The sequence below is a fragment of the Oncorhynchus keta genome, chromosome 14 (assembly GCF_023373465.1).
Source record: "Oncorhynchus keta strain PuntledgeMale-10-30-2019 chromosome 14, Oket_V2, whole genome shotgun sequence".
Classification (NCBI taxonomy): Eukaryota; Metazoa; Chordata; class Actinopteri; order Salmoniformes; family Salmonidae; genus Oncorhynchus; species Oncorhynchus keta.
Genome location: NC_068434.1, coordinates 49301371 through 49329364, shown reverse-complemented (window position 1 = coordinate 49329364; position 27994 = coordinate 49301371). Strand labels below are relative to the sequence as shown.

Sequence of the window (27994 nt, the reverse complement as noted above, 5' to 3'; positions counted from 1 at the left end):
CATGAACAACACCAGCAGGAGTCTTGCACACAGGCTACGTGACAGACATATGAGGGCCAAGGCAGCAGCAAAGATTCCACGGGAGCCATTGCGCAAGCAAAATTGCACACAGTTCCCAGGGAATAGAAGCTGCAAGGTGGGCAGATGCACGAGGAACAGAACCCACAACACTGGTTTCAGCTGCACGGTACTTGTTTGTGGAAAGTGTTGCCATCAAGTGAAAGTGATGAAGATTTGTGATGACTGTTAGGACAAGGGATAACAGCTAAATGAGATCCAAATGTTGTGTAAAGACACACACAAATCAAATCAAATTTTATTGGTCATGGGCATAGGCAATATAGATGGTATAAAATACAGCACACCATACCGTAAGCATGAGCGAGGCCACAAATAATTTGTCCAATAACTGACAAAATGATACTATTTTTGACTGCAATCATATCGACACTAATATTCATTTTAATGCCATTATTGCATTTGTGTTGATGTTCACTATTTACAAGCATGCTTTGGCACCTATACTGAGGTTTAGGCTGCTGATATTCTCTTCATTGACTACGTGTTTTACTCTGTTTCAACGCACTTGCTTTTTGTTAGTAACAAAGGCACTCCATTAATAACATTTATTTTACTTGAAATTATATGTCTTTAGTGTTTTTTTCTCTTCATTTTCACATATAGCCTATGTAACAGACTAATGACAATGTTAATTTCTCTCAAATACTTACATTTCGTACGTTACCTAATACCTTCATAAACACAACCAAATGATATTGGCATGAAGGGAGGGGCATGAATTGGGGGGGTCCAATGAGGCCATGCTTTTCTAGTTAAATGGTTTTATTAGACCGGTGGCTATTGGTACCCCCCGAGGCCTGGCTATTCTACTATTTATTTATGCATACGGTCACCGTCATGGCACTTTGAGGATGAAATGCTCAGAAAGTTGTTGTCTTATAGGATATTTCTTCAGAAAGTACTTATAGAGTGTAAAATAAACATATTTAGGAAAAGTCAGGGACAGGTGGGTTCAAGGATCTTCTTGAAATGAAGATATTGAAATTACAACATTTAAAACGGCTGTCTTGGTAGTTTTAGTGTTAAGTGTAACAGTGATTTCACTAGCTGTGGTATATAATGTTGAGACACCAGCATACATAAACACACAGGCTTACTCAATGCTCGTGGTAGGTCAAGACAGTTAGCTAGCTACCTTGATGTATGTCAAACTCTACCTGGTTTACGTTGGAGAGGCTTCCAATAAAGAACACCCTCTGTGTTCTGTTAGACAGGTAACACTCGATCCACGATATGGCAGAGGATATAAAGCCAGAACACATTTTCAACAGCAGACTATGATTGATAATGTCAAACGCTGCACTGAAGTCTAAGAAAACAGCTCCCAAAATCTTCTTACGGTATTATCCATTTCTTTCAGCCAATCATCAGTCATTTGTGTTAGTGCTGTACATGATTTTCAAAGTAGTCAACCTACAGAATAAACCAACAGACCACTTCAACTACATTGGAACCAATGTAATGGTTACAGACAATTTCTTTCTTGCTATGACTGTAATAGGTTGTTGTTGATCTAACTTAGTTGAATGCACTGACTGTAAGTCGCTCTGGATAAGAGCATCTGCTGAATGACCAAAATGTAAATGTAAAAAACAAGCACTTGCAAAACATGCTCGGTATTAACCCTAATGAGCTTCGCCCCCAAACAAGTACAAATCTGAACAAATCACAGAAGTCTAGCCTATGTTTCACCAGTTTTAACATCACATTACGTCACAGTTTAGTATAGTAGAGTACAGTAGAGGACAGTATGGTACGGTACAGTACGTTACATTACGTTACAGGACAGTCAAGTTGTATTCAGTAGAGTAGCGTATAATACAGTACAGAGCAGTCGAGTACAGTAGAGTTTAATTCAGTAGTATATTATAGTTTAGTTTACTAGATTAGTGTAAAGTAGGGTACAATACAGTACACTATAATTTACTTTACTATATGCTACTGTGCTCTACTGTATTGTACAATACTCTACTTTTATTTACTGTACTCTATTGTACTGTACTGTGGTGTCCAAACTTGTGAAACACGTATATATGTTTGGTTTAGATTTGATCCGGACTGCACCAAAGAAAGAGAACAAAAAAAGACGCCCTGTCCAGACAGGACCAAAAAAAAGACGTCCTGTCCAGACAGGACCAAAAAAAAGACGTCCTGTCCAGACAGGACCAAAAAAAAGACGTCCTGTCCAGACAGGACCAAAAAAAGACGTCATGTCCAGACAGGAACAAAAAAAGACATCCAAAAAATGTCGCCGTCATTTGGCAGTTTATTTAGTTCCCTATTTAGTGCACTATATAGGGTGCCATTTGGGACAGCTACTTGTAGTCTGCTTCTTACGTTATTTCATGGTAACTAACTCCACCAATCTACAACCCCTACTGACACACTGGCCAAACAGGATACCAAGACAGGGCAGAAATCTTGGCACCCCAAAAAGGCTAGAGTCAGTCCTGCGCCAAGAAAAAAAGAAGCAACAGTCAGTAGCCAAAATGTTGTCCCCCGAACTCAGAAGAGCAGTTTATGATGGTTGTTTAGGGTTACAGCTAGCAGGCAATGTGCTGAGCAGAGCTGTTACAACTGCAGGGGATTAACATAGAGAATGAATTAAACTGCAAATCATAGAGAACACACACATGCACGCACACACACAAATACATAGTCCAGCAAATTAGTTAACACTCCAACTGTAAAAATACTGTAGAATCCTGTCTCATTTTAACAGTAAAGACAGGATGAGTAAATCACCCCTTTGCTCTGAGCCACAAAATACAGTACATACACACACATATACACCATTTCTTAATTCAAAGTCATTTTCAAATGTTCTGCTGTGTCACCCAAATTAGAATCCACACTCTGTTGGGAGATAATGCAAAAATATGCTGTGGTGCATCCCAGATGGTACCATATTCCTTATATAAGGCTCTGGTCAAAAGTGGTGCACTAAATAGGGAATAAGGGAACCATTTGGAATGCAAAAAAAATCAAAATCTCTGATTATGAATTATGTGGATTACCCACAGAGACCATTGCGCCAAAAACAATTAATAGAAGAGCCTGTAGGGAGAAGACCCTGTACAATGTACGCATGTTATATTGTGGGAACATTCAATAATAATGTTGAGACATCTGGACTCTTTCTATCTCCTCAAAGGAATCATGTTAGAGACTGATAATAGTGTTTGTGTGTAGTTGCCTGGTCATCGATATTAAATGAATCTGCAGGCCTTGTGTATACAGACACACAGAGACACACAAACAGCATCAGACCAGCTGATTCATCTCTGTAGATACAGCACCATTGAGACCAGAGCGAGTGCTCTTCACACATCACGTGTCTACATCTTTATGGAGTGTATGCGTGTGTGGTATGGCTCTGTGAGGGGGTGTGATTTAGAATACTGCAATTTGCTGCACAGACTTAATAGAGAGGAGGCGTCAAATCGCTCCCTCCCTCCCTCCCTTCCTCAATCCCTCCCTCCATCCAGACCTTTGCACAGATAATGAATCCATGTGTACTGTGTGTGTATGGTAACACATGGCAACATGGGTACATAGAGAAACAAAGGAGTATAAATAACCCCAATTAATGGACCACAGCTGCACAGAGAGAGAGAGAGACAGAGAGGGCAAGAGAGGGACTCTTTTTATTTGCAAAACACCTTTATTGGCAAGAATATGTTAAACCATTTAAAAGCAAACTTTATTCCATTTAAACAGAGCTAGAAAATTTGAAACAAGCCCCCCTCACACGCCACACCCCTACAAAACTCCCCCAGACAGATCACCAGCCCCCCCACGTTCAGAAAGTATTCACACCCCTTGACTTTTTCCAGAATTTGTTACCTTACAGCTTTATTCTAAAATGGATTAAATCATTTTCCCCCTCCACAATCTACAGACAATACCCCATAATGACAAAGAAAAAATTGTTTTATAGAAATGTTTGCTAATTTATTAAAAAATAAAAAACAGAAATATCATATTTACATAAGTATTCACACCCTTTACTCAGTGCTTTGTTGAAGCACCTTTGGCAGCAATTCCAGCCTCGAGCCTCCGTGGGTATCACACTACAAGCTTGGCACACCTGTATTTGGGGAGTTTCTCCCATTCTTCTCTGCAGATCCTCTCAAGCTCTGTCAGGTTGGATGGGGAGCGTCGCTGCACAGCTATTTTCAGGTCTCTCCAGAGATGTTTGATCGGGTTCAAGTCCAGGCTCTGGCTGGGACACTCAAGGACATTCAGAGACTTGTCCCGAAGCCATTCCTGCGTTGTCTTGGCTGTGTGCTTAGGGTCGTTTAACTGTTGGAAGGTGAACCTTTGTCCCAGTCCTGATCTCTTTATTTTGCTCAATTCATCTTCCCCTCATTCCTACAGCATGATGCTGCCACCATCATGCTTCCCCGTAGAGATGGTGCCAGGTTTTCTCCAAAAGTGACACTTAGCATTCAGAACAAAGAGTTCAATCTTGGTTTCATCAGACCAGAGACCTGAGAGTCTTTTAGGTGCATTTTGGCAAACTCCAAGTGGGCTGTCATGTGCCTTTTACCGAGGAGTGGCTTCCATCTGGCTACTCTACCATAAAGGTCTTATTGGTGGAGTGCTGCAGAGATGGTTGTCCTTCGGGAAGTTTCTCCCATTTCCACAGAGGAACTCTGGAGCTCTGTCAGAGTGACCATCAACTCCCTGACCAATGCCCTTCTCCCCCGATTGCTCAGTTTGGCTGGGCGGCCAACTCTAGGAAGAGTCTTGGTGGTTTCAAACTTCTTCCATTTAAGAATGATGGAGGCCACTGTGTTCTTGGGGACCTTCAATGCTGCAGAAATGTTTTGGTACCTCTGTGCCTCGGCACAATCCTGTCTTGGAGCTCTATGGACAATTTTGTCAACCTCATGGCTTGGTTTTTGCTCTGACATGCACTGTCAACTGTGGGCCGTTATATAGACAGGTGTGTGCCTTTTCAAATCATGTCCAATCACTTGAATTTACCACAGGTGGACTCTATTCATTATGCGTAGATTGATGAGAAAAATGTCAATTTTAGAATAAGAATGTAACGTAACAAAATGTAGAAATAGTCAAGGGGTCTGAATACTTTCCGAATGCACTGTACATGCTCCAATGTCAGGCGAGACCACACCCTGCTCCCTGTATCTTAGGTTTCCTAGTCTTCCACATTGCCATTTTTGTCTGCTCCAACAGGTAGTTTACTAGGCAGTCCGTTCGCCTGTTGGCTACGCTACACCTAGTCCCTCCAATGTAGAGGTCCAGAGTCCTCCCCAACCCTAAGCCTGTACACAACCCACCCAGGACAGAAAACAACCCTATCAGCCTGTACACCACCCACCCAGGACAGAAAACAACCCTACCAGCCTGTACACCATCCAACCAGGACAGACAACAACCCTACCAGCCTGTACACTACCCACCCAGGACAGATAACAACCCTAAGCCTGTACACCACCCACCCAGGACAGAAAACAACCCGAAGCCTGTACACCACCCACCCAGGACAGATAACAACCCTACCAGCCTGTACACCACCCACCCAGGACAAAAAACAACCCTAAGCTTGTACACCACCCATCCAGGAGAGAAAACAACCCTACCAGCCTGTACACCACACACCCAGGACAGAAAACAACCCCACCAGCCTGTACACCACCCACCCAGGACAGAACACAACCCTAAGCCTGTACACCACCCACCCAGGACAGAAAACAACCCTACCAGCCTGTACACCACCCACCCAGGACAGAAAACAACCCTAAGCCTGTTCACCACCCACCCAGGACAGAAAACAACCCTACCAGCCTGTACACCACCCACCCAGGAGAGAAAACAACCCTAAGCCTGTACACCACCCACCCAGGAGAGAAAACAACCCTACCAGCCTGTACACCACCCACCCAGGACAGAAAACAACCCTAAGCCTGTACACCACCCACCCAGGAGAGAAAACAACCCTACCAGCCTGCACACCACCCACCCAGGACAAAAAACAACCCTAAGCCTGTACACCACCCACCCAGGACAGAAAACAACCCTATCAGCCTGGAACAAGAAAAAAACACTGTCTCCTCCTCCCTCCTCCCTACAGAACAGACACGCCCTCCCCACTGATGGATCAAGGTGCGACTTGTAATTTGTCTTAATATATTTCATGGTTTGTAGCCTAACATGTGTAGCCTACTAGTAGGATCCAAAGAAAGGGTGATTTAAATCATATCAGTGTTTTAATTAATTTAGATAGTAATATTTCTACAGGTGCTGATCCGTCTAATGCGTTGTCAATATTGTGAAATAATCATTTTAAGGTAAAATTTGAATAGAGAAAGCTGATCCGAGAGCTGCGCTCCCTTTCTTTGGATCCTATCAGTATCAACACATGTGTCAATGATGCACTTAGAGACCGTTCTCTCTGCAAGGTGTTTTAGGAAACGCATGTTACATATTCGACCGTTGTAGGAAAGATGCACTGTTAAAAAAACATGTGAGACTAAATTCCATCGCTATCGGGAAACCGGGCCCTGGTCAGGTAACAGTGCATATGAAGGATAAAAGTGTTTGACTACTGAGATGCAAACGCCTGAAGGTACTACGTTCATCTGTACAAGCAAAAGTACGCAAGTATAAACACCATGGGACCACGCAAACGTTATAACATTCAGGAAGGAGACGAATTCTGTCTCCTAGAGATGAATGTACTTTGGTACGAAATGTGCAAATCAATCCCGGAACAACAGCAAAGGACCTTGTGAAGATGCTGGAAGAAACAGGTACAAAAGTATCTATATACACAGTAAAACGACTCCTATATCGACATAATCTGAAAGGCCGCTCAGCAAGGAAGAAGCCACTGCTCCAAAACCAACATTAAAAAGCCAGACTACGGTTTCCAACTGCACATAAAGACAAAGATCATACTTTTTGGAGAAATATCCTCTGGTCTGATGAAACAAAAATAGAACTGTTGGACTATAATGACCATCGTTATGTTTGGAGGAAAAAGGGGGAGGCTTGCAAGCCGAAGAACACCATCCCAACCGTGAAGCACGGGGGTGGCAAGCATCATGTTGTGGGGGTGCTTTGCTGCAGGAGGGACTGGTGCACTTCACAAAATAGATGGCATCATGAGGTAGGAAAATTATGTGGATATATTGAAGCAACATCTCAAGACATCATTCAGGAAGTTAAAGCTTGGTTGCAAATTGGTCTTCCAAATGGAGCATACTTACAAAGTTGTGACAAAATGGCTTAAGGACAACAAAATCAAGGTTTTGGAGTGGCCATCACAAAGTCCTGACCTTGTGGAAGGCTACCCAAAACATTTGACCCAAGTTAAGTATTTTAAAGGCAATGCTACCATATACTAATTGAGTGTATGTAAACTTCTGATCTGAAATAAATTATTCTCTCTACTATAATTCTGACATTTCACATTCTTAAAATAAAGTTATGATCCTAACTGACCTAATACAGGGAATTTTTACTAAGATTAAATGTCAGGAATTGTGAACAACTGAGTTTAAATGTATTTGGCTAAGGTGTATGTTACCTTCTGACCTCAACTGTATGTATACATAAACATTCATACATATACACATACAGTGGGGAGAACAAGTATTTGATACACTGCCGATTTTGCAGGTTTTCCTATTTACAAAGCATGTAGAGGTCTGTAATTTTTATCATAGGTACACTTCAACTGTGAGAGACGGAATCTAAAACAAAAATCCAGAAATTCACATTGTATGATTTTTAAGTAATTAATTTGCATTGCAAGATCTCACCTCGTGGGGCATCAATGATCATGAGGAAGGTGAGAGATCAGCCCAGAACTACACTGCAGGACCTGGTCAATGACATGAAGAGAGCTGGGACCACAGTCTCAAAGAAAACCATTAGTAACACACTAGGCCGTCATGGATTAAAATCCTGCAGCGCACGTAAGGTCCCCCTGGCTCAAAGCCAGCACATGTCCAGGCCTGTCTGAAGTTTGCCAATGACCATCTGGATGATCCAGAGGAGGAATGGGAGAAGGTCATGTGGTCTGATGAGACAAAAATAGAGCTTTTTGGTCTAAACTCCACTTGCCGTGTTTGGAGGAAGAAGAAGGATGAGTACAACCCCAAGAACACCATCCCAACTGTGAAGCATGGAGGTGGAAACATCATTCTTTGGGGATGCTTTTCTGCAAAGGGGACAAGACGACTGCACCGTATTGAGGAGAGGATGGATGTGGCCATGTATCGCGAGATCTTGGCCAACAACCTCCTTCCCTCAGTAAGAGCATTGAAGATGGGTCGTGGCTGGGTCTTCCAGCATGACAACAACTCGAAACACACAGCCAGGGCAACTAAGGAGTGGCTCCGTAAGAAGCATCTCAAGGTCCTGGAGTGGCCTAGCCAGTCTCCAGACCTGAACCCAATAGAAAATCTTTGGAGGGAGCTGAAAGTCCGTATTGCCCAGCGACAGCCCTGAAACCTGAAGGATCTGGAGAAGGTCTGTATGGAGGAGTGGGCCAAAATCCCTGCTGCAGTGTGTGCAAACCTGTTCAAGAACTACAGGAAACGTATGATCTCTGTAATTGTAAACAAAGGTTTCTGTACCAAATATTAGGTTCTGCTTTTCTGATGTATCAAATAATTATGTCATGCAATAAAATGCAAATGAATTACTTAAAAATCATACAATGAGATTTTCTGGATTTTAGATTCCGTCTCTCACAGTTGAAGTGTACCTATGATAAAAACTACAGACCTCATGCTTTGTAAGTAAGTAGGAAAACCTGCAAAATCAGCAGTGTATCAAATACTTGTTCTCCCCACTGTATGTGGTAGTGGTGGAGTAGGGGCCTGAGGGCACACAGTGTGTTGTGAAATCTGTGATTGTATTGTAATATTTCTAAAACTGCATCAACTGCCTTCATTTTGCTGGACCCCAGAAAGAGTAGCTGCTGCTTTGGCAGCTAATGGGGATCCATAATAAATAAAAATACAACCCATTTCCCCCACAACAACCATAGACTCAGATTCTCAACAGTTGCACCATCCAAGAGCCAACTAAAGAAAGGTCTTGATTTACGAATGCATATACAGTTGCAGCTGTATGAGAAGGCCTAATAAAACTGTGCCAAAAAAAGGCCAGAAATGGGGAGATTTGATAAACCATTGTCACGTCCTAGATGATGGAGGTCAGATATACCCCCTTCCCCTAAAACACCCACAACATGGTCCCCCGTACTGACCATATTCCCAAGCATCTCCGTGCAGTCAGACCTTTGATTTTGTGCCACCAGGGCCACAATAATATGCATACTCTCTGAATGTGCGAGTGTGACCCACTCCCCATGGGTTACTGCTTACCCAGGCTATTAACCATTATTTTATCTTTAAAGAAGGCAAATTTGGCAACGATTGGGCGTTCATACCTCTGCCCTATCTGTCCGAAGCGGTGTACACGTTCGAGTTGGATTTTGTCGATAGCTTTGCGTGGAATCTGAAGCGCTGTGAGGAGGAACTCTCTAACTACAGATTCAGGAACTTCTCCTTCTTTCTCTTGGATACCTGTAAGTACTAGATTCTCTCTCATGGATCTAGTCTGTATGTCAGGTAAGGCTTCTCTCAGAACGATGTTCTCCTTTTTAAATTCATTAACTTAGGTTTCAATCTTATTGACTGTCCCTTTTAGCTTGTTTGTGTCTTTCTCCAATGTCACAGCTTTTTCGTCACTCATCTCGAGGCTTGCCTTAAACCCCTTTATATCCTTACTGACTAGTTAAAAAATATATAATATAGTTTGTCATTTATTGATTTTAACAGATCGGTTTCGACCTTTACCATTCCCGGTGATGAAAATATTAAATCGTCTGTCTGTAGAAGAGTCATGTTTTCGCTTTGAAATAGGTTCCCCTGTCTTACTTTCCTCCATGTTTGGGTGTTGCTTGTTTTCATAATATTTGTCGATACATTTCTCTAGTCTTATGATTTGTTTTGTGTTGTTATCCAGATTGAAGATAATTACCCACCAGATTGTGTAGTGCTAATATTTAGTCTAACTTACCGATATTGAATATTACATTATTATCTTGAGGTGGTCTACATAGCTGTGTTCAGTCCGCCATCTTGCCACTTCCCTATTCTTAACTGGTTTTCTACTAATGATAATGTACATTACTTGCTAAATCAAATCAAATGAAATTTTATTTGTCACATACACATGGTTAGCAGATGTTAATGCGAGTGTAGCGAAATGCTTGTGCTTCTAGTTCCGACAATGCAGTAATAACCAACAAGTAATCTAGCTAACAATTCCAAAACTACTACCTTATAGACACAAGTGTAAGGGGATAAAAAATATGTACATAGGTGATATGAATGAGTGATGGTACAGAGCGGCATAGGCAAGATACAGTAGATGGTATTGAGTACAGTATATACATATGAGATGAGTATGTAAACAAAGTGGCAGAGTTAAAGTGGCTAGTGATACATGTATTACATAAAGATGCAGTAGATGATATAGAGTACAGTATATACGTATACATATGAGATGAATAATGTAGGGTATGTAAACATTACATTAGGTAGCATTGTTTAAAGTGGCTAGTGATATATTTTACATCATTTCCAATCAATTCCCATTATTAAAGTGGCTGGAGTTGAGTCAGTGTGTTGGCAGCAGCCACTCAATGTTAGTGGTGGCTGTTTAACAGTCTGATGGCCTTGAGATAGAAGCTGTTTTTCAGTCTCTCGGTCCCAGCTTTGATGCACCTGTACTGACCTCGCCTTCTGGATGATAGCGGGGTGAACAGGCAGTGGCTCGGGTGGTTGTTGTCCTTGATGATCTTTATGGCCTTCCTGTGACATTGGGTGGTGTAGGTGTCATGGAGGGCAGGTAGTTTGCCCCCGGTGATGCGTTGTGCAGACCTCACTACCCTCTGGAGAGCCTTACGGTTGTGGGCGGAGCATTTGCCGTACCAGGCGGTGATACAGCCCGACAGGATGCTCTCGATTGTGCATCTGTAGAAGTTTGTGAGTGCTTTTGGTGACAAGCCAAACTTCTTCAGCCTCCTGAGGTTGAAGAGGCGCTACTGCGCCTTCTTCACGATGCTGTCTGTGTGGGTGGACCAATTCAGTTTGTCTTTGATGTGTACGCCGAGGAACTTAAAACTTACTACCCTCTCCACTACTGTTCCATCAATGTGGATAGGGGGGTGTTCCCTCTGCTGTTTCCTGAAGTCCACAATCATCTCCTTAGTTTTGTTGACGTTGAGTGTAAGGTTATTTTCCTGACACCACACTCCGAGGGCCCTCACCTCCTCCCTGTAGGCCGTCTCGTCGTTGTTGGTAATCAAGCCTACCACTGTTGTGTCGTCCGCAAACTTGATGATTGAGTTGGAGGCGTGCGTGGCCACGCAGTCGTGGGTGAACAGGGAGTACAGGAGAGGGCTCAGAACGTACCCTTGTGGGGCCCCAGTGTTGAGGATCAGCGGGGTGGAGATGTTGTTGCCTACCCTCACCACCTGGGGGCGGCCCGTCAGGAAGTCCAGTACCCAGTTGCACAGGGCGGGGTCGAGACCCAGGGTCTAGAGCTTGATGACGAGCTTGGAGGGTTACTATGGTGTTACAGAATGCTGTAGTCGACGAACAGCATTCTCACATAGGTATTCCTCTTGTCCAGATGGGTTAGGGCAGTGTGCAGTGTGGCTGAGATTGCATTGTCTGTGGACCTATTTGGGCGGTAAGCAAATTGGAGTGGGTCTAGGGTGTCAGGTAGAGTGGAGGTGATATGGTCCTTGACTAGTCTCTCAAAGCACTTCATGATGACGGAAGTGAGTGCAACGGGGCGGTAATCATTTAGCTCAGTTACCTTAGCTTTCTTGGGAACAGGAACAATGGTGGCCCTCTTGAAGCATGTGGGAACAACAGCCTGGGATAGGGATTGATTGAATATGTCCGTAAAAACACACCAGCCAGCTGGTCTACGCATGCTCTGAGGGCGCGGCTGGGGATGCCGTCTGGGCCTGCAGCGTTTAAATGTTTTCCTCACGTCGGCTGCAGTGAAGGAGAGTCCGCATGTTTTGGTTGCGGGCCGTGTCAGTGGCACTGTATTGTCCTCAAAGCGGGCTAAAAAGTTATTTAGTCTGCCTGGGAGCAAGACATCCTGGTCCGTGACGGGGCTGGTTTTCTTTTTGTAATGCATGATTGACTGTAGACCCTGCGATATACCTCTTGTGTCTGAGCCGTTGAATTGAGATTCTACTTTGTCTCTATACTGACGCTTAGCTTGTTTGATTGCCTTGCGGAGGGAATAGCTACACTGTTTGTATTCGGTCATGTTTCCGGTCACCTTGCCCTGATTAAAAGCAGTGGTTCGCGCTTTCAGTTTCACACGAATGCTGCCATCAATCCACGGTTTCTGGTTTGGGAATGTTTTAATCGTTGCTATGGGAACGACATCTTCAACGCACGTTCTAATGAACTCGCTCACCGAATCAGCGTATTCGTCAATGTTGTTGTTTGATGCAATACGAAACATATCCCAGTCCACGTGATGGAAGCAGTCTTGGAGTGTGGAATCAGATTGGTCGGACCAGCGTTGAACAGACCTCAGCGCGGGAGCTTCTTGTTTTAGTTTCTGTCTGTAGGCAGGGATCAACAAAATGGAGTCGTGGTCAGCTTTTCCGAAAGGAGAGTGGGGCAGGGCCTTATATGCGTCGCGGAAGTTGGATCATTGCTATTCTAAGGTTTTTCCAGCCCTGGTTGCGCAATCGATATGCTGATACAATAGTACAATGCTAGTACAATGCCTTGCAAAAGTATTACTGCACCTGTACATAGCCCATCTATAATTTAGCCCAAACAACTACCTCTCCCCCTACTGTATTTATTTATTTATTAATCAGAGAGGTAACAAAGAGACCAAAGACAACCCTGAAGGAGTTGCACTGCTCCACAGCAGAGATTGGAGTATCTGTCCATATGACCACTTTAATCCGTACACTCCACAGATCTGGGCTTTACGGAAGAGTGGCCAGGAAAAAGCCATTGCTTAATAAAGAAAAAAATAAGCAAACACGTTTGGTGTTCACCAAAAGGCATGTGGAAGACTCCCCAAACATATAGAAGAAGGTACTCTGGTCAGATTAGTATAAAACTGAGCTTTTTGGCCATCAAGGAAAACTATGTCTGGCACCAACCCAACACCTCGTCACCCCGAGAACAACATCCCAACAGTGAAGCATGGTAGTGACAGCCTCATGCTGTGGGGATGTTTTTCATTGGCAGGGACTGGGAAACTGGTCAGAATTGAAGGACTGATGTAGGGTGCTAAATACAGGGAAATCCTTGAGGGAAACCTGCTTCAGTCTTCCAAAGATTTGAAACTGGGACTGAGGTTCACCTTCCAGCAGGACAATGACCCTAAGCATACTGCTAAAGGAACACTCGGGTGGTTTAAGGGGAAACATTTAAATGTCTTGGAATGGCCTAGTCAAAGCTATGACCTCAATCCAGTTGAGAATCTGTGGTATGACTTAAATATTGCTGTACACCAGCAGAACCCATCCAACTTGAAGGAGCTGGAGTAGTTTTGCCTTGAACAATGGGCAAAAATCCCAGTGGCTAGATGTGCCAAGCTTATAAAGACTTACCCAAGAGACTTGCAGCTGTAATAGCTGCAAAAGATGGCTCTACAAAGTATTGAATTTGGGGGGGGTGAATAGTTATACACGCTCAAGTTCTGTTTGTCTTATTTCTTGCTTGTTTCACAATAAAACATATTTTGCATCTTCAAAGTGGTACGCATGTTGTGTAAATCAAATGATACAACCCCCCACATAAAAATCTATTTTAATTCCAGGTTATAAGGCAACAAAATAGGAAAAATGCCATGGGGGTGTCACGTCCTTAGTTCCTTTTTTATGTCTCTATTTTAGTTTTGTCAGGGCGTGAATTGGGGTGGGCATTGTATGTTTTTGTTCTATGTTTTGTATTTCTGGTTTTGGCCTGGTATGGTTCCCAATCAGAGGCAGCTGTCAATCGTTGTCTCTGATTGAGAACCATACTTAGGCAGCCTGTTCTCCCACTATGATTTGTGGGTAGTTGTTTTCTGTTTTCTGTTGCTGCACCTTACAGGACTGTTTCGTTTTCGTTTCACTCTCTTTGTTATTTTGTTTAGTGTTTCTGTTCTAATAAATATAACATGAACACTTACCACACTGCGCATTGGTCCGATCCATCTTATTCCTCATCAGAAGAGGAAGACAATCCTTACAGGGGGTGAATACTTTCGCAAGCCACTGTATATTACCTGCTAAAGTAGTCGGATTTCCTACCAGAGAGATTGTAAACTGTAATGTTTTACTGAGACTTGGCTAACGGGGGAGGTACTTGATACGGCTATACAGCCTGCAGGGTTTTCTGTACATCGGCCAGACAGGAAAAAAATACTTTGAGGGAAGAACAAAGGCAGAGGAGTATGTTTCATGATCAACAACTCATGGTGTGATTGTCTGAATGTAAAAACTTTTAAGACTTTCTGTCCCCCTAACCTGGAATACCTCACGATGAAATGCTGACCACATTATCTCCCCAGAAAATTCACAGGTGTTTGAATCACGGCTGTGTACATTTTCAAAGAATTACACAGGACTTTCAACAAATTTGAAACAGCATATCCTGAGGCCGCATTCGTTGTAGCCAGGGACTTTAACAAAATAAATCTAAGGAAAGATCTCCCGAAATTCCATCAACACATCTCTTGGCTACGTTGGACCATTGTTATTCTCCATTCCGACTGCATGGCCAAACATGACTCCAACACCATCATGAAGTTTGCAGATGACACAACGATGGTGGGCCTGATCGGCAACAGCGACAAAACAGCCTACAAGGAGGAGGTCAAAGCCCTGTCGTAGTGGTGCCAGGGAAACAGCCTCTCCCTCAAAGTCAGAAAAACCAAGGAGCTGATCGTGGACTACAGGAAACAGGGGGAGGAGCATGCCCCTATTGTCATTGACAGGGCTACAGTGGAGAGGGTAAAAAGCGTAAAGTTCCTCGGCGTGCACATCACAGAGTACCTGACATAGTCCAATCACACCACCACCAATCAATCCCAGGCGCCTGAAGAAATGTGTCAGGTGTCATAAATCACCGGGGGGGGGGGGGGCTCCAGGACATCTACACCAGGCGGTGTTTGAGGAAGGCCCAAAAGATCAACCAGTACTCCCGTCACCCGAGCAACGGACTGTTCACTCTCTTACCATCTGGCAAGCGGTATCGGAGTATCAGGTCTCGAACCAACAGGCTCAGAGAAGAAGTACCATCAGGTCATCAGACTGCACAGACCTGCACCTCTTTAGACCATTTGCACCGGAGAGAATATATGCACCACCGACTACCCACACATCCAAACCTACACACACACACACACAGTCAACGCTGCTGTTCTAATATATACAGTTGAAGTCGGAAGTTTACATACACCTTAGCCAAATACATTTAAACTCAGTTTTTTTTATCCTAGTAAAAATTCCCTGTCTTAGGTCAGTTAGGATCAAAATTTATTTTAAGAATGTGAAATGTCAGAATAATAGTTGAGATAATGATTTATTTCAGCTATTTTTTCTTTCATCACATTCCCAGTGGGTCAGAACTTTACATACACTCAATTAGTATTTGGTAGCATTGCCTTTAAATTGTTTAGACGTTTCAGGTAGCCTTCCACAAGCTTCCCACAATAAGTTGGTTGAATTTTGGCCCATTCCTCCTGACAGAGCTGGTGTAACGGAGTCAGGTTTGTAGGCCTCCTTGCTCGCACACACTTTTCAGTTCTGCAAACAACATTTCTATAGGATTCAGGTCAGGGCTTTGTGATGGCCACTCCAATACCATGACTTTGTTGTTGTCCATTTTGCCACAACTTTGGAAGTATGCTTGGGGTCATTGTCCATTTGGAAGACCCATTTGCGACCAAGCTTGAACTTCCTGACTGATGTCTTTAGATGTTGCTTCAATATAATTACATAATTTTCCTCCTCATGATTAGAAGTGCACCAGTCCCTCCTGCAGCAAAGCACCCCCACAACATGATGCTGCCACCCGTGCTTCACGGTTGGGATGGAGTTCTTTGGCTTGCAAGCCTCCCCCTTTTCCTTCCAAACATAACGATGGTCATTATGGCCCAACAGTTCTATTTTTGTTTCATCAGACCAGAGGACATTTCTCCAAAAAGTATGATCTCATGTGCATTTGCAAACCGCAGTCTGTTTTTTTTAAGGCAGTTTTGGTGCAGTGGCTTCTTCCTTGTTGAGCGGCCTTTCAGGTTATGTCGATATAGGACTTGTTTTAATGTGGATATAGATACTTTTATACCAGTTTCCTCCAGCATCTTCACAAGGTCCTTTGCTGTTGTTCTGAAATTGATTTGCACTTTTGGTACCTTCAGGCATTTGGAAATTGCTCCCAAGGATGAACCAGACTTATGGAGGTCTACAATTTTTTGGCTGATATCTTTTGATTTCCATATGATGTCAAGCAAAGAGGCACTGAGTTTGAAGGTAGGCCTTGAAATACATCCACAGGTACACCTCCAATTGACTCAAATTATGTCAATTAGCCTATCAGAAGCTTCTAAAAACATGATGTCATTTGCTGGAATATTCCAAGCTGTTTAAAGGCACAGTCAACTTAGTGTATGTAAACTTCTGGCCCACTGCAATTGTGAACTGGAATAAGTGAAATAATCTGTCTGTAAACAATCATTGGAAAAATGACTTGTCATACACAAAGTAGATCTCCTAACCGACTTTCCAGAACTATATTTTGTTAGTTTTGAAAAACAAGTTTTAATGACTCCAACCTAAGGGTATGTAAACTTCCGACTTCAACTACCCACTTCATACTTGTAAATACAGTCCATTATTACTATGCATACTACCTCTTCAATTACTTCTACTACTTGTTCTTTTTTACTTGACTCTTTTCATTGTTATTATTGATTCAGGTATTGCATTGTTGAGGGAGCTAGCGCAAAAGAGTTTTGATGCAACTTTTGTACTTGCTGTGTATATATGTGACGAATACATTTTATATCTCTCCTCTTTCCATTTCTTCTCTCCTCCACCCCCCTCTGTCCTATCCTCTCCTCTTTCCATCTCTTCTCTCCTCCTCCCTTTCTCCTATCCTACTCTCTCCTCTTCAGTTTAGCCATAGTTGTCCAGCTCTTCCCTGGGGAGAACCAATTAGGACCAGTGCAGAGCCAAAAGGGAGGAGTTATCATGTCTGGTTATAGCCAGGGGCAAAGAGATAGACATTTATGACTCTGCCCTACATGCACATACACAAACAAACAGACTTTAACTGAGCCCAACACAAGGCTTTAAAAGCTTTCTGTAGGAGACACAGGCCTACACAAGGCTTTAAACACTAGCCTTTGTCATCTATCCCTCTCTCTCTCCTTTTTTCAATTGTCTCTTTAATATGTGTGTGTGTCACCACAAAGGCTCATAGAACAGGAACAGAATCGATATAAAGGCAATAATAAGTGCCAAAATCTAATAACATACTGCACCCATGGCTTGTGACTGAAATATAGTTCCAACAGCAACTGTCTCTATTCCATAAGATTATTTGTTTATGTTTGATAGAGCCTGAAATGAATCAATGATATGATCGCATTCAACAGGTTTCTCTACATGCAGAAAATGTCATTCAAATGACTCACACACAGGAAAATTTGAATGTGGACAGCAACTGTCATTTTCATATCAGTGAAAATAACATTTTGCTGCCAAACCACAGGGTGTAGGCCTACATGAGAGGGGTGGGAAGAGAACTGTTCAAGCTATAGGAATAGTGTAGGAAAGAGGTGTAGGAAATAGGAAAGAGGATTGACATTTTGAATACTGCATGAAGCCAATTAAGTGCCATCATCACTATGATCCGTTCAACGTCCACTTCACCACCCTATCTTGTTCTGATCGTCTGCTTTACTAGACTGCATTACCTCTCCCTTTCTCGTTGACTGAATGCTCTGGGCAGCTGTTCTGAAAACATATTACCGGTATCAGAGTTTAGGCTGCAGCGGGAAAGTTTGGCAGCCACAGACAGATACACAGATTGCGTAAGTCTCTCTCTCACCTGTTTGTCGAGGGTCTCCTTTCCCGCTGTGGAGACCTTCGGAACAGGCACGCTCTCACAGGTGCAGCCCTCCAAGAGGTAAATCCCGGCGGGGCGTACACTCTGCTCGTTTTCAAAGTAAAAAAACACGTTTTGGTACAGCGCAAAGAACTTCTCGTGCCACCTGCTGTTCTCCGTGGTCTTCTTGCTCAAATAACCGCGCTTGGTACCCTCCTTACGCGCAACGACTGAGAGGAACAGAGCGTGTCCCTCATTAAACCTGACACTCTTCTGCATTTTAATTTACTCCTTTTTGTTTTTTATAAAACCGTGTGTAGGCTATTGAATGCGAGACCAAATCCGCCGGTGTGTGTTTAAACTTCCCCTTTCAGTGAATGAAGAGGGAAAGTGGTCACCAGGCAAAGCATCACCAGGCTGAGCGCCGAGGTGCACGGGAAAGTTGCCCCGCCAAAGTGAGAGCTCTTGCGGGGAAACTCATATTCGAGAGAGACCCCGTCAATGACTTCTTAATAAACCCAGATACGATCCATGTCCACATCTGCCAAACGTTGAAAAGAAAGGTAGACCAAATCCCAGATGGAGGAAAGAGTAGGTTATGAGATGCAGAAAATGGAAAGGTTATTGTTCGCAAAGCAGAGGGGGAAAGCCTTGGAGAGGACAAACAGTGTGGTCGAATCACAGCCTAGATCAGCAACAATTGGCTTTGAGACCGCCTCTCTCTCTCTCTCTCTCTCTCTCTCTCTCTCTCTCTCTCCACAGAAAAATGCTGGGTTAAAAAACATCTAATTTGTGATATTTGGTAGCCCAGCGCTGGCTAAATATTGGACACTACCCATGCTGTGTTATTTTGACGCAGCCATGTTGGGTTTACCTAAAAATGGGTTCCTTTGGTTTTTATTCATGTTCATGCGGTGTTGACCCAGCACTTGGGTGTTTTTAATGTAATCTATTTTTAGTACACATGTTCCAAACACTGTCAAGACTCAGCATATCTAAGCATTTAGATCAATGACATGGCGGCACTATAACGGGCACATGTTTATATCTCTTGATATTTTTACTCAAAGGGATGGAATTGGGCACAAATGCTAAGGGATATGAGTCTAGCTAAACTGTAAAATATGATTCAGTTTGGCCGCATGGTGGCTCTGTTCGACAGGAAAGGTTATTAATGCAAGCTCATTGACTTATTGCGGCCATATTGTTTTTATTATTATTATGGATCTCCATTTGAGCAAGAGTCATGGAAAATATTGTGTTTAAAGATATGCATCCATAGATGCTATATAACACATTTGGTGCCGATCGGTTTAACCGTCCTGGAGAAGACAACATTTAGTAAGGAGAGCAGAAGTAGCTCCTCCTAGGGCGATGTGTCCAATTTGTTCTAATGGTAGCAAAGTGGTCTACAGCTTGAACCCTGGCATTGCTGCTTGCAGCTATTTATTATTATTAGGGGTTCATCAGCGAAGATGGTGAAACCTTATTGTGTTTCTTCTGGTTAGAGGTTCAGCAGCAAAGCTGGAGACACAGTGCACATGACCGCATACCACGGTGCCTGACCAGTCCAGTCACACGCTCCCCACAGTAATCAAGGGGACTTGGCTCAGGTCTAAGCCCTGACTCTGCCAATCTCCCCGTGTGTTGCTTCGAGGTCGCTCACCCCGGTGTCGACGTTGTTCCTCCCTTGCTGCCTCCGTCTGCTCCCATGGAAGGCGATCCATTCCGGCCTGGATCTCCTCCCATGTCCAGTCCTCCTGGACAAGCCACGCTGCTTGGTCCGTTTTTGGTGGGATCTTCTGTAACGGCTCTCGTTTGGAGAATGAAGAGTGGACCATGGCGCAGCGTGGTAGGCATACATCGTCTTTTTATTGATGACACCAAAACAAAATAACAAGACAAAAAAAACGAAAGCGCAAAACAAGAAAACAAGATCCCACAAACTCAGGTGGAAAACAGGCTGCCTAAGTATGATTGGGAACCACACTCGGCCAAAAACAAAGAAATAGAAAACATAGAATTTCCCACCCGAGTCACACCCTGACCTAACCAAACAGAGAATAATAAGGATCTCTAAGGTCAGGGCTTGACAGATGAGGCATTAAAAAACCTATTGTAGGGGCCTCCCGGGTGGCGCAGTGGTTAAAGGCGCTGTACTGCAGCGCCAGCTGTGCCATCAGAAACTCTGTCGTAACCGGCCGCGACCGGGGGGTCCGTGGGGCGACGCCCAATTGGCCTAGCATTGTCCGGGTTAGTGAGGGCTCGGCCGGTAGGGATGTCCTTGTCTCATCGCGCACCAGCGACTCCTGTGGTGGGCCGGGCGCAGTGCGTGCTAACCAAGGTTGCCAGGTGCACGGTGTTTCCTCCGACACATTGGTGCGGCTGGCTTCCGGGTTGGATGCACGCTGTGTTAAGAAGGTTTGGTTGGGTTGTGTATCGGAGGACGGGTTATTTATGTTAGTGCAGGGTGAGCTGCCACATTGGACTTCCTGCTAGGGCACACCACCTCAGTGCTAACAGTATTACTCTGGTTCATAAGCATATGATCACTGCATACAATAGCTGAAGGATCAGCAGGGCCATTCAGGGCAGTAAAGAGGGACATAAATTAGGTTACTTACATTGTGTCTTTCAATGCCCTTGGGATAATGTACATTTGCTGAAACATTATGACAACTCAGCGACACAATGGTAGTTATTAAATGAGCTTGGGCCAGGAGAAAGCTTTGGGCCAGTAGGTTACAGGCCAATGCTGATGGTGGAAGGTAACACCCAGCAACAGTCAACAGAGAACTATTTGAAAGTGTAATGCTGAAAACCAGAAAGTCAAATTGTTTGGGGACAGACTTCGTGGAGACAACCGAGCACTGAAGGTGGTCCTTGGTAAAGATTGCCACTCCACCACCTTTGGAATCTGTCTCGTCCAAAAAGGTTATAACAAGTAAGGTTAACATCAGTGTTCAGAACACTCTTTCTTAACCATGTCTCCCACCGGTTTGGCGGTGGGTCAGTCATGGTGTGGGGTGGCATTTATTTGGGGGGCCGCACAGCCCTCCATGTGCTCGCCAGAGGTAGCCTGACTGCCATTAGGTACCGAGATGAGATCCTCAGACCCCTTGTGAGACCATATGCTGGTGCGGTTGGCCCTGGGTTCCTCCTCATGCAAGACAATGCTAGACCTCATGTGGCTGGAGTGTGTCAGCAGTTCATGCAAGAGGAAGGCATTGATGCTATGGACTGGCCCGCCCGTTCCCCAGACCTGAATCCAATTGAGCACATCTGGGACATCATGTCTCGCTCCATCCACCACAGACTGTCCAGGAGCCTCATCAGGAGCATGTCCAGGCGTTGTAGGGAGGCCATACAGGCACATGGAGGCCACACACACTACTGAGCCTCATTTTGACTTGTTTTAAGGACATTTACATCAAAGTTGGATCAGCCTGTAGTGGGGTTTTCCACTTTAATTTTGAGTGTGACTCCAATGGGTTGATACATTTGATTTCCATTGATAATTTTTGTGTGATTTTGTTGTCAGCACATTCAACTATGTAAAGAAAAAAGTATTTAATAAAAATATTTCATTCATTCAGATCTAGGATGTGTTATTTTAGTGTTCCCTTTATTTTTTTAAATAAATGTCTCCATTTCACTTTGGCCATTGTTGTGGGCCTGCCCTCCCCTCAACAGCCTCAAATAGGCTATTTCATTTCACAAATAACATTTTATATTATTAATTTCAAACAACGGCATTAGCATGAAAATAACTTACCAGTCCAAAACTATGTTCTCTCCGTTCAAAAAATATTTTTTATTTTTTATTTTTTTATTTCACCTTTATTTAACCAGGTAGGCAAGTTGAAGACAAGTTCTCATTTACAATTGCGACCTGGCCAAGATAAAGCAAAGCAGTTCAACAGATACAACGACACAGAGTTAGTTACACATGGAGTAAAACAAACATACAGTCAATAATACAGTATAAACAAGTCTATATACAATGTGAGCAAATGAGGTGAGAAGGGAGGTAAAGGCAAAAAAGGCCATGGTGGCAAAGTAAATACAATATAGCAAGTAAAACACTGGAATGGTAGTTTTGCAATGGAAGAATGTGCAAAGTAGAAATAAAAAGAATGGGGTGCAAAGGAGCAAAATAAATAAATTAAATACAGTTGGGAAAGAGGTAGTTGTTTGGGCTATATTATAAGTGGGCTATGTACAGGTGCAGTAATCTGTAAGATGCTCTGACAGTTGGTGCTTAAAGCTAGTGAGGGAGATATGTGTTTCCAGTTTCAGAGATTTTTGTAGTTCGTTCCAGTCATTGGCAGCAGAGAACTGGAAGGAGAGGCGGCCAAAGAAAGAATTGGTTTTGGGGGTGACTAGAGAAATATACCTGCTGGAGCGTGTGCTACAGGTAGGAGATGCTATGGTGACCAGCGAGCTGAGATAAGGGGGGACTTTACCTAGCAGGGTCTTGTAGATGACCTGGAGCCAGTGGGTTTGGCGACGAGTATGAAGCGAGGGCCAGCCAACGAGAGCGCACAGGTCGCAATGGTGGGTAGTATATGGGGCTTTGGTGACAAAACGGATTGCACTGTGATAGACTGCATCCAATTTGTTGAGTAGGGTATTGGAGGCTATTTTGTAAATGACATCGCCAAAGTCGAGGATTGGTAGGATGGTCAGTTTTACAAGGGTATGTTTGGCAGCATGAGTGAAGGATGCTTTGTTGCGAAATAGGAAGCCAATTCTAGATTTAACTTTAATATTCCTTCATTTGGGAAAGTCCTCGATCAATTTCTTCTAAAATTGTGTGTACATCTGTATATCTAGACTTAGATTTAGCTTTCCCTGACTTAGTTGCCATACTGATTGATATATAAACAGCTGAATATGCTCTTTACCAAAAGAATGCTGTGTGCAACATGCGTAGCTCCTTCCGGTATGAATCGTCAATGGCGAATTAACCTCTTTACGCCGGAGTTTACTACATGGGTTGGTCTTCCAACACATAAACATAACATATTGCAGTTTACCTCAGCTCATTGACTATCTACCCAGGCTATCTACCCAGCTAGATTTCAAGACGATCAGTGGTCATTGGGTTAAAATAGTCAATCAACGAAACAGGGGTCATATCATTGGTACACAATGATATCATTACTTGTTGTCTTCAAATCAGTTTCTTTCAGTCAATACATCCCGCGAAATGACCCATTGGTTTGGTTGTGTTACAAACAAACCAGTTGATTGCAATGAAACCAAACATGACTGGAAAAGTCTCGTTTTGTGTGTATTTACCTCGAATGTGTCGTCGAAAATGGAATGAGACGGAATTCACAACACAAGCGTTGTGAATGTTTCGTGTTAGGCTATAAAAATCGATTTTATCAAACAAAAGACCATTCATTGTGTGTAACTATTTATTTTATTGCAGTTTGTGATTTTGTTACGCCTGTGCTGGTTGAAATAGTTGTTTTTTACGTGGCTCTATCCTCAGATAATCGCATCGTATTCTTTCGCAGTAAATCCTTTTTTAAATCTGACAACGCAGTTGGATTAGCAAGATTCTCGGCTTTCGAAACATGTGAGACACTTGTATTTTCATGAATGTTTAATATGACTATTTATGTAGCGATCACCATATGTTGTGGAATTTCATCCCCCTACCGTGTTCGGTGCGCAGAGAGGTTAACATGCAATGGTCACGCCTCTCACCCCATGTTAGCTAGCGTCCAAAAGATTGGTACATAGGTCCCTCTCTTCACACAAAACATATTTGTGGAGAAGGTGGAAAGTTTTAAGTTCCTCGGCGTACACATCACACACAAACTGAAATGGTCCACTCACACAGACAATGTGGTGAAGAAAGCACAGCAGTGCCTCTTCAATCTCAGGAGGCTGAAGAAATTTGGTTTCTCACCCAAAACCCTGACAAACTTTTATAGATGCACAATCAAGAGCATCCTGTCGGGCTGTATCACAGCCTGGTACAGAAACGGCAAGGCTCTCCAGAGGGTGGTGTGGTCTGCACAACGCATCACCGAGGGCAAACTGCCTGCCCCCCATGACACCTTATAGCACCCGATGTCATAGGAAGGCCAAAAAGATCATAAAGGAATTCAATCACCTGAGCCACTACCTGTTCACACCACTACCATCCAGAAGGCAAGGTCAGTACAGCTGCATCAAAGCTGGGACCGAGAGACTGAAAAACAGCTTCTATCTCAAGGCCATCAGACTGCTACAGCAATCACTAACTCAGAGAGGCTGCTGCCTTACATTGAGACCCCAATCACTGGCCACTTTAATAAATGGATCACTAGTCACTTTATACTATGCACTCTAAATAATGCCACTTAATGTTTACATGTCTTACATTACTCATATCATATGTATATACTGTATTTTATACCATTTATTGCACTTTTCCTATGCCGCTCGGTCATCGCTCATCCATATACTTACATATTCTCATTCATCCCTTTAGATTTGTGTGTATTAGGTAGTTGTTGGGGAATTGTTTGATTATTTGTTAGATATTACTGCACTGTTGGAACTAGACGCACAAGCCTTTCGTTACACTCGCATTAACATCTGCTATCCATGTGTATGTGACAAAATAAATTAGATTTGCCTCAAGAACCCATAGTCTCTTCCAATATAGATTTTCCACCATTCTGAATTTAGTAAGAAATAAAACTCAAAGAGCTACTCCTCTGGCATCGAATGACCGATCTGCACGAAACTTGATATGTAGCATCTATGGACCAATGTTACTCAATGCAACATTTTCCAGACTAGTACCTAAACCAACATTAAACATTCAGATGGGCATGACCTGGCACATAAATGCATATAAATCAGACTCAGATATTAGTATTGGAAAAAAACGTGTGTTCCAAACACTGTCAAGACAACATATGCAAGCACATGCAGATCGACCACATGGTGGCGCTATAAAGGCACATCTTTTTTCACTTGATCGGTTTGACTCAGAGTAATGGCACACACGCTCAGGGAGATGAGTGACAAATCTAACCTGTAGAGTTTGGCCACATGGTGGTGCTGTTGGAGAGGAAAAAACTTGAATGATGGCTCATTGGCTTATAGCGGTCATGTTGTTTTTGCTAGACTATTGGAAAATGTTGCGTTGAAAGACGTGCGTCCATAGATGCTACATACTGTACCAAATTTAGTGCCTATCGGTCCAGCGATTCTGGAGAAGAATACGTTTGAAATTAATCAACATTATAAAATACAGTAAAATCATATTGATCGATCTGTTTGATTTTGAATATTGATATTTGGCAAGCATGGTAAGGAGTACAGAAAGAATAATAAGGGGAATGTTTCCAATTTGTCCTAATGGTGGCAAAGTGAACCCACAGCTTGAACCCTGGCATTGCTGCTTGCAGCTACATTTTTAATCTTGTTCTTGATACCATGTTTTGTTTGTGTGTGTTTTGACTAATATCACGTCTATGCTAATATAAATTTGCTAACTAGCTAGCTAACAAACAACTGTAACTATGTATTTGAGAGACAAGTGCTCATTGTGAAAATGTGTTTATGTTTTTAATAAACATTTGAGGCTTAATATAGTTTACATGTTATCAACAATCTAAGCCAACCCCTTCTGTTTTGCCCCATAGTTGCGCACTCGTCGGTTTTGTGGCTAAACAACTAACCCATCTATAGGCTATTTTCAGGAGGCTTGGCATATTAGGGACGTGGCTTTCAGATAGTTATTTTGTCCAACCGTGAGAGTAAATGTAATTTCATGTTCATCATGGTTAAGTTTGTACACATACATTTTCCTTGAATAGTTTTTACACATTACATATTGTACTATAAAATTATTATTTTTTACATATTGCAAAAAAAGTGGAAACTATCCCAACATTGGGATATGCATATGCTCTTAAGGGACACATACACTTGTGTAAAGCTACAAAAGTGTCAGTGTTCAACCTTAACGTGATAATACAACAGAACAGATGAACCGGCATGACATTTACTCTTACAGGTGTCCAAAAATTATTTTCTGAAAGCCACGCCCCTACTAAACCACACCTCCAGTCTTCTGATCTGACCCACTGGGTCATATCTCAATAACCCAGCATCAACAACCCAACCTTCCTCCGTTTAAAGAAAACAATGCAAGTTACCCAATACCTGCAAACCAACAGTTGGGTCATCCAAACAACCCAGCATTTTTGGGAATGTAGTCGGCTAGAGTGTGTATGCAATGTTGATGCTCTCAGCTTGTTGGGCACTGGTGCACCGCAGTTTAGGCAGTCGAGTTGATGGAATGAAAGGCGGAGTGTGTGAGACAACCGCTTTTTGACTGATGACTCATCACCACTCTCTCTCCTAGGCCTAACATGGCTTACATGAATTCTCTAGTTCAGTAAAAAATGGTCAACCGCATGATATCATAGTCCTACCACACATACAGTACATGCTGCATTTCATATTTGCTGTCAACTTTGGTAACACTTTACTTGATGCCCAGGCGTCATAACATATTTAGACCTGTTGTCATATATTGCGTTATTTAATTACTTTTTATGGCTGGTTATGACTCATAACCAGCCATAAAATAACTCCCGTGGTAGGTTTTGTGGGTTTTTACACTCATGTAGTAGGTCATAACTTATGTTATATATAAAACAATGAAATTACCCATATTAAATTATCATTGTAATTGTACACACATTGATGTCAGACATGCACCTAACCCAATTCTCGGTTTCTGGTGACTAGGATGAACGCAGGAACAGATTCACAAATGGGACAAGAAAACCACTTTTTGATGAGAGATGGCTGTGGTTTTATTGTCCCTTAACCAACCGTACTATTTTGTTTGTAACTTATTTTGTACATAATGTTGCTGCTACCGTCTCAGCGATTACTCATCTTGAACTGTACGAAGAATTTCTCTATAATGAGTCAGACGGGAAGGATATACTCCAAACACTCAAACAGGCCCTCATCCCAGTCATTCACAGGAGTAAGAAACTGAAATTTCGCGGAAGGAGATCAGGGAGCCTTGTGAGGATCAGGCGACGAGTGACTAATCTGCCTTTGCCATCCGTACTGTTAGCCAACTTTCAATAGCTGGAAAATAATTGGGACGAACTAAGAGCACGTATATTCTACCAACAAAAAGTATGTTTCACTGAGTCCTGGCTGAACGATGACATTAACAACATAGAGTTGGAGGGTTATACACTCTAGAGGCAGGATATAAGAACAGACGGGGTGACGGCCTATGTATATTTGTAAACAACAGCTGGTAAACGATATCTAAGGAAGCCTCAAGATTTTGCTCGCCTTCGGTAGAGTATCTTATGAAAAGCTGTAGACCACACTATCTACCTAGACAGTTTATCTGTATTTTTCGTAGCTGTCTACATAACACCACAGACCAATGCTGGCACTGAGACCGCACTCAATGAGCTGTACACCGCCATAAGCAAACAGGAAAATGTTCTTCCAGAGGCACCGCTCCTAGTGGCCGGGGACGTTAATGCAGGGAAACTTAAATCTGTTTTAGTGAATTTCTATCAGCATGTTAAATGTGCAACCAGAGGGGGGAAAAAACTCTAGACCGCCTTTACTCCACACACACAGAGACGTATACAAAGCTGTCCCTCGGCCTCCATTTGGCAAATCTGACCATAATTCTATCCTCCTGATTCCTGCTTACAAGCTAAAATTAAAGCAGGAAGGACCAGTAACTCGGTCAATAAAAAAGT

At 43.0% G+C, this 27994-nt stretch overlaps 1 protein-coding gene across 1 annotated transcript in view; it reads right to left on the bottom strand.

Annotated features, from left to right (window-relative positions):
- The window catches only part of rasgrf2b (Ras protein-specific guanine nucleotide-releasing factor 2b), a 164994-nt gene extending 146097 nt beyond the window's left edge, over positions 1-18897 (bottom strand). The window contains exon 1 of the mRNA XM_052461900.1: positions 18231-18897. Coding sequence (XP_052317860.1) covers positions 18231-18506 — 276 coding nt within the window. The 5' untranslated portion in view covers positions 18507-18897. The remainder of the gene's footprint in view (positions 1-18230) is intronic.
- Positions 18898-27994: the final 9097 nt, after the last annotated feature.